This window comes from Rhynchophorus ferrugineus, unplaced genomic scaffold (genome assembly GCF_030347505.1).
Source record: "Rhynchophorus ferrugineus isolate W39M unplaced genomic scaffold, kcgeb_rfMv2 rfM1, whole genome shotgun sequence".
NCBI classification, from domain to species: domain Eukaryota; kingdom Metazoa; phylum Arthropoda; class Insecta; order Coleoptera; family Curculionidae; genus Rhynchophorus; species Rhynchophorus ferrugineus.
Window position 1 is genome coordinate 75,052,675 of NW_027472580.1, and position 4,937 is coordinate 75,057,611.

The 4,937-nt window shown below is 33.4% G+C and overlaps 1 protein-coding gene across 1 annotated transcript; it reads right to left on the reverse strand.

The window, feature by feature from the left end:
- Positions 1 to 243: 243 nt before the first annotated feature.
- Positions 244 to 2,628, reverse strand: LOC143199896 (uncharacterized). Its single transcript, XM_076410021.1, has 2 exons — positions 2,302 to 2,628; positions 244 to 2,199 (listed from the first exon to the last, which is right to left on the reverse strand). Exons 1-2 carry the CDS (start codon positions 2,576 to 2,578, stop codon positions 257 to 259), a joined length of 2,220 nt encoding a protein of 739 aa, XP_076266136.1. The 5' UTR covers positions 2,579 to 2,628; the 3' UTR covers positions 244 to 256.
- Between the last annotated feature and the right edge of the window lie 2,309 nt (positions 2,629 to 4,937).

The window sequence follows — 4,937 nt, forward strand, 5'->3', positions numbered from 1 at the left end:
ATGGCAATTTTAGTGCTGAATGGGCTGTTCGACCACCTTCAAGCAAAGTTGCTGCGATTCCCGACGAAGCGAGTGCAACTGCAATTTTATTTTGTGAGCGAATTGTTGCTAATATTAATGAAATAAAAAAAGTTTTTCCTGTACCACCAGGTGCATCTAAGAAATAAATCCCTCCAGTTTCATCATTTGTTACTTTCATAAGAGTTTCAAATACATACTTCTGTTGTTCATTTAACAGTGGAAGATTTGTTTGAATTTATTCTTTCAAAGCGTTGAGATCATACAGTCTTTCTCGATGCAACTCTTGGTTAAAAGCGTCATGCATTGGACGATTGGGCGCGGTCAGGCCTAATTGAATTAATAGTTTGTTTGACATTATCAAGCACATGTCCTCAATTGAAATCAATGCTTCATTGTAAATTTCTTCACTGATTTGTATATTTGGATTTCCCATTCTATTCCGTATTTGATACAAAATATCATCACACATATAATCTTTGTACTTCATCCACAAATCAATTGGGTTTGATGGGAAGCATGTAGATATGATTATAGAAAACAATGTTTGTATTTGATGAGTGTGTGATGATATTACAGCATCATTGAGAGTTTGATCCCAATGAGCGTCATTTTCAAGCAATTGCAAACGTTGACAGGCTTCTCTGTAGGATCCACACAATTCACCATCAACAGTTCGTAACTGTTGGAATGATGTTGGGCCACGTACATTGACTAATAGCAGTCGTAAATAAAAACATTCATCATTGCTTGGATGTACTGAATAAATCCGGCCAATCGCATCGGTGGAATATACATCTGTATATCCTGGAACTGGTTTTCCTTGTTTCCGTCGTATAAATCTCCTTGAGGATTGATTCCAGGTATAATATTTTGGCATTTCAGAATATAGCAATGTTTGTGCGAAATCATCGTTTTGGCATGTCTCAAAAAAACTGGTTAATGTAGTAGATGGTGGCTGAGCAGCTCTTTGTACTGCGTTCTGTGCTGTAAAATACACTCTTTGTCCATTTTCTAAATGCACAGCTAAGTGAACAACAGAAGGGTGTCTCTCATGAATAGGAAAAGAAAATATTCGCCAAACTGCTTCATTACTACTGACATAGCGGCCCATTTGGTATTGGGTAACTTCAACATTAGAATTCTCTGCACCAATTTCAATCACAGCCATATCACTCCCTTTGCTTACATATTTGCAAATGTATTTAATCGATTTCACTGAATGGCAAGATTCAACGTTGATGTGTGCTTTGAATGTCTTTGATAAAATGGGTGAATATGGAACAATCCAACGATTATCTATTTCAATATCTTGTTGATTTAATTTGACAATTGTTGATTTTCCATTGTCTGCTGTCGATCTGCGACGATACAATGGATAACCGTCATTACCAGTAATTGTTTCCGATATTAATGTCCGTGGATATCGTTTTGAACATTTACCATCCATCATACACGGTGAATTTTGATTAAGAGTTCCACAGGGACCATGTATCATGTTTTTGATAACTACCTCATGCAATCCAGGATCTACTTGTACATTAGGGATTTCAGCTGATATCACTGCATCAACTTCATTTGGCCTTATCTTTTCAACCAACCAAATCAAAATGTGTGCATGTGGCAATCCTCGTTTCTGCCACTCCACAGAATACATCCAGCAGCGTGTCTCACCAAACACATTATGTTTTACGATGAAATTCATTAAAGATTTCAACTTTTGTCTAAAGACTCTGGCTGTAATATCATGACGATCAATGGATGATTTCCCAGGTAATAACTCCTGCTTAATTTCTATCCATTGCGGATTGCATGTAAATGTGATGAACAAATCTGCTGTACCATAATGACGAACATACGACATGGCATCTTGAGCATATTCGTGCATATGCCGAGGGCTTCCGATGTATGTTGCTGGAAGAATAGTCATCCGACCGACATTCTGTGCATTTCCATCAGTATTAATCGCATCTCGAAGGTGAATATACTCTTCAGATCGGAGTTTGGTTTGATTCAACCTGATGAATGTTAATCTCTCCGTTTCAATTTTAACATACATGTCATCAACATATTTGTGATATAATCGCCGACATTTCAATATGCGATTATCTGCATTTTCCCGAATCATTAGGCGGTATGAATAATAGTTCATTGAACTGACTTTTTTGTTGGTTTCAGAACCTGTAAACAGATTTTGTTTTAATAACATTCAAATATAAAATTAAAATACATAATATAGTGACTGAGATATTATCGCCATAGCTAAACTAATATTTTAGTTACCTGTAATGGGATTTATCATTTTTATTGATAAATCGTAGCCATCTTCACCTTGCCAAAATATAATGGGATATTGCAGTGCATCATATGAGCGGTGTGTTTCCTTTATAGGTTGTAATTGAAAATTCCGACGATGTAAAACAATATCACGGGATTCCAAGTTTTCTCCAACTACAACGATAGCAACTTCATCAATAGTTGGTGCATTAAAACGTCTTGTATGTTGACCTGCAGGTGTTTTATCAGCTCTGATTACAATTTTGTGATTATCGGATGGCATCAGATCCAGGGCAGTTTTAAACAATATAATCAATTGATTGTGTTGATGAAATAAAGTTTGTAATTGTTCTACAATAGACCTTTTTACTAAATTGTTATGTGCACAACGCAGATCAATTTCTTGTGGTGAATTGTCCATAAAATAAATTTGCAGGAATTTGTTGTCGCTATCTGACACTGGTAACAGTGAACCTGCTCTGTGATATATTTGCCCTTGTATCTGTAAATAAAAAAAATATTATGGTGTGGTATAAATTAATGGATTGTCAATGATCAAACTTAAATAATATTTGATCTTAAAAAGTATATATTTAGTTTTAACTAATATCTATCAAATATAAAATATAATAAAAGTGTCACTGAAACTGAATCACCATATAATATGATGACTAAGTGATATATTTCGTAATGATTAAGAAATTGAAGATTAGTAACACATCTTAACTTTGGTGACAGAAAATTTTGTTCGCTAAAATAATTATGAGTAACTGCTATAATACATACCTTGAAAGTTGGCATAAAATTTTCCCGAACTGCATTTGTTGCCCCAAATGAAGTCATTTGAAAGCAATTGTTATATTGTTGAATATGTGTCAAAAAGTGTATAGAATCTGTTCCTATTCCTGAAACCAATGAGTACAATGGTTCTGGTGGTGGATCCAATTGTATCAATTTCACTTTACCATTTGCGCAACACAATCCATTGGCTTCGTTTTTGTATTTTAATGCCTTACAGTGTGAGCAAACCAAGTTCATAGAACCAATAACAACACATTGGTAGTTACTGTAGTCAATTGACACATCGTAACTGAAAGCAGCTCGATTCAAACTTGCGCGATTATTAGTTGAATGTCGCGCTCGCGCTTCACGCGAATCAAATATAAATTATTTTTTCACTAATCACGAACTAAACAAACACTAACTAACTAAACACTCTGCACAAAACACGATATACGAATTTGTTTCGTGTAAGACTTGACAATTCATCTGTCATCTGTCAAAAGTCATCTGTAACAGACAACTTTTTTTTTTTAAATTTGATATGACTTGAACTCAAATCCTTTTAATCCGTACGAATTGTTTTATTTATTTAAAATTTTTTATTTGTTTAAAATTTAATTCAAATTTTAAATAAATAAAACAATTTGTACGGCTTAAAAGGATTTGAGTTCAAGTCATATCAAATTTAAAAAAAAAAGTTGTCTGTTACAGATGACTTTTGACAGATGACAGATGAATTGTCAACTGATACACGAAACAAATTCAAACAAAAAGGGCTATTTTTAGGGTTTTTCCAGCAATAATTCTAATTTTTCTCGCCGTAAAAACCATCCCTGAACTTCAACGAACATTTTAAAAAAAGATTTGGCCAAATTGGTCCAGGCGTTGTTGAGTTATGCGCTTAGGAACATATTTTGCGATTCATTTTTATATATAAGATTAGGTAATATAGATGCAATATATATCGATATTTTTGAAAAAGTTTAGCACATAAACCTCATTGTTCTCTGGTCGATTTTCGACAATTTCTGAGAATTTTAATAGTTTTTAGTTGCTTTTTCTGCGTCTGTTCAGTAAAACTACTTACACATTTAAATATTGCACTTATAATAGTGAAATAAATTATTTTGACTTTTCCTCGTTCAAGTCAATGCTTTGCTTAAGTGAATACCGACGTCTAATCATAATGGTGCGCGTTTTCCGCGTACTTATTATTTGTGTTCTCTGTGTCTTGTTAAAATATATATTTGGAGAAGCCTTATTTTATTGGGCGGCAATGGAATTATTCGTACTTTCAATAGCTAAAACATTTTAAATATTACACGATGTCTATCATTTATTTTTTTTTTATTTGTATTTTGAGATTTGTAATTAAAGTAGTAAAAGTAAACTAAAAAAAGGTAACTAGTACTAACAAAACACTTTAGGTACACAATTTTAAGATACAAATGGATGTGTATACAGTATATATGTATATACGGGCTACCAAAAGTTTAATTATGCCTAGCTGACAGTAATTACATAAAAAAAATTATTAAATTATATATCATATACTCCCAATTTGATCTAAAATCCTGATTTGTTATGTCGCGTACTTATTTTTTTTTTCCTTTTCAATAATTTTCATAAATATTTTTCCGACCACGTTCTTGAGGCTTATTTTCTTAATAACTTCTACTAATTTTACTATTCCCTTTCTACAACACCGGAGCAGCTGTTCTCTTCTTCTATCCTGACGGTATCCCCTTCGATCGGCAAAATTGCGTGAGCAGAACATGAAACCGTCGAAGTAATGTTCCCACAGGCCTTCATCATTTCTTCTATTGACTTATTAGTATGTGTTTATTGTTAGCATATTT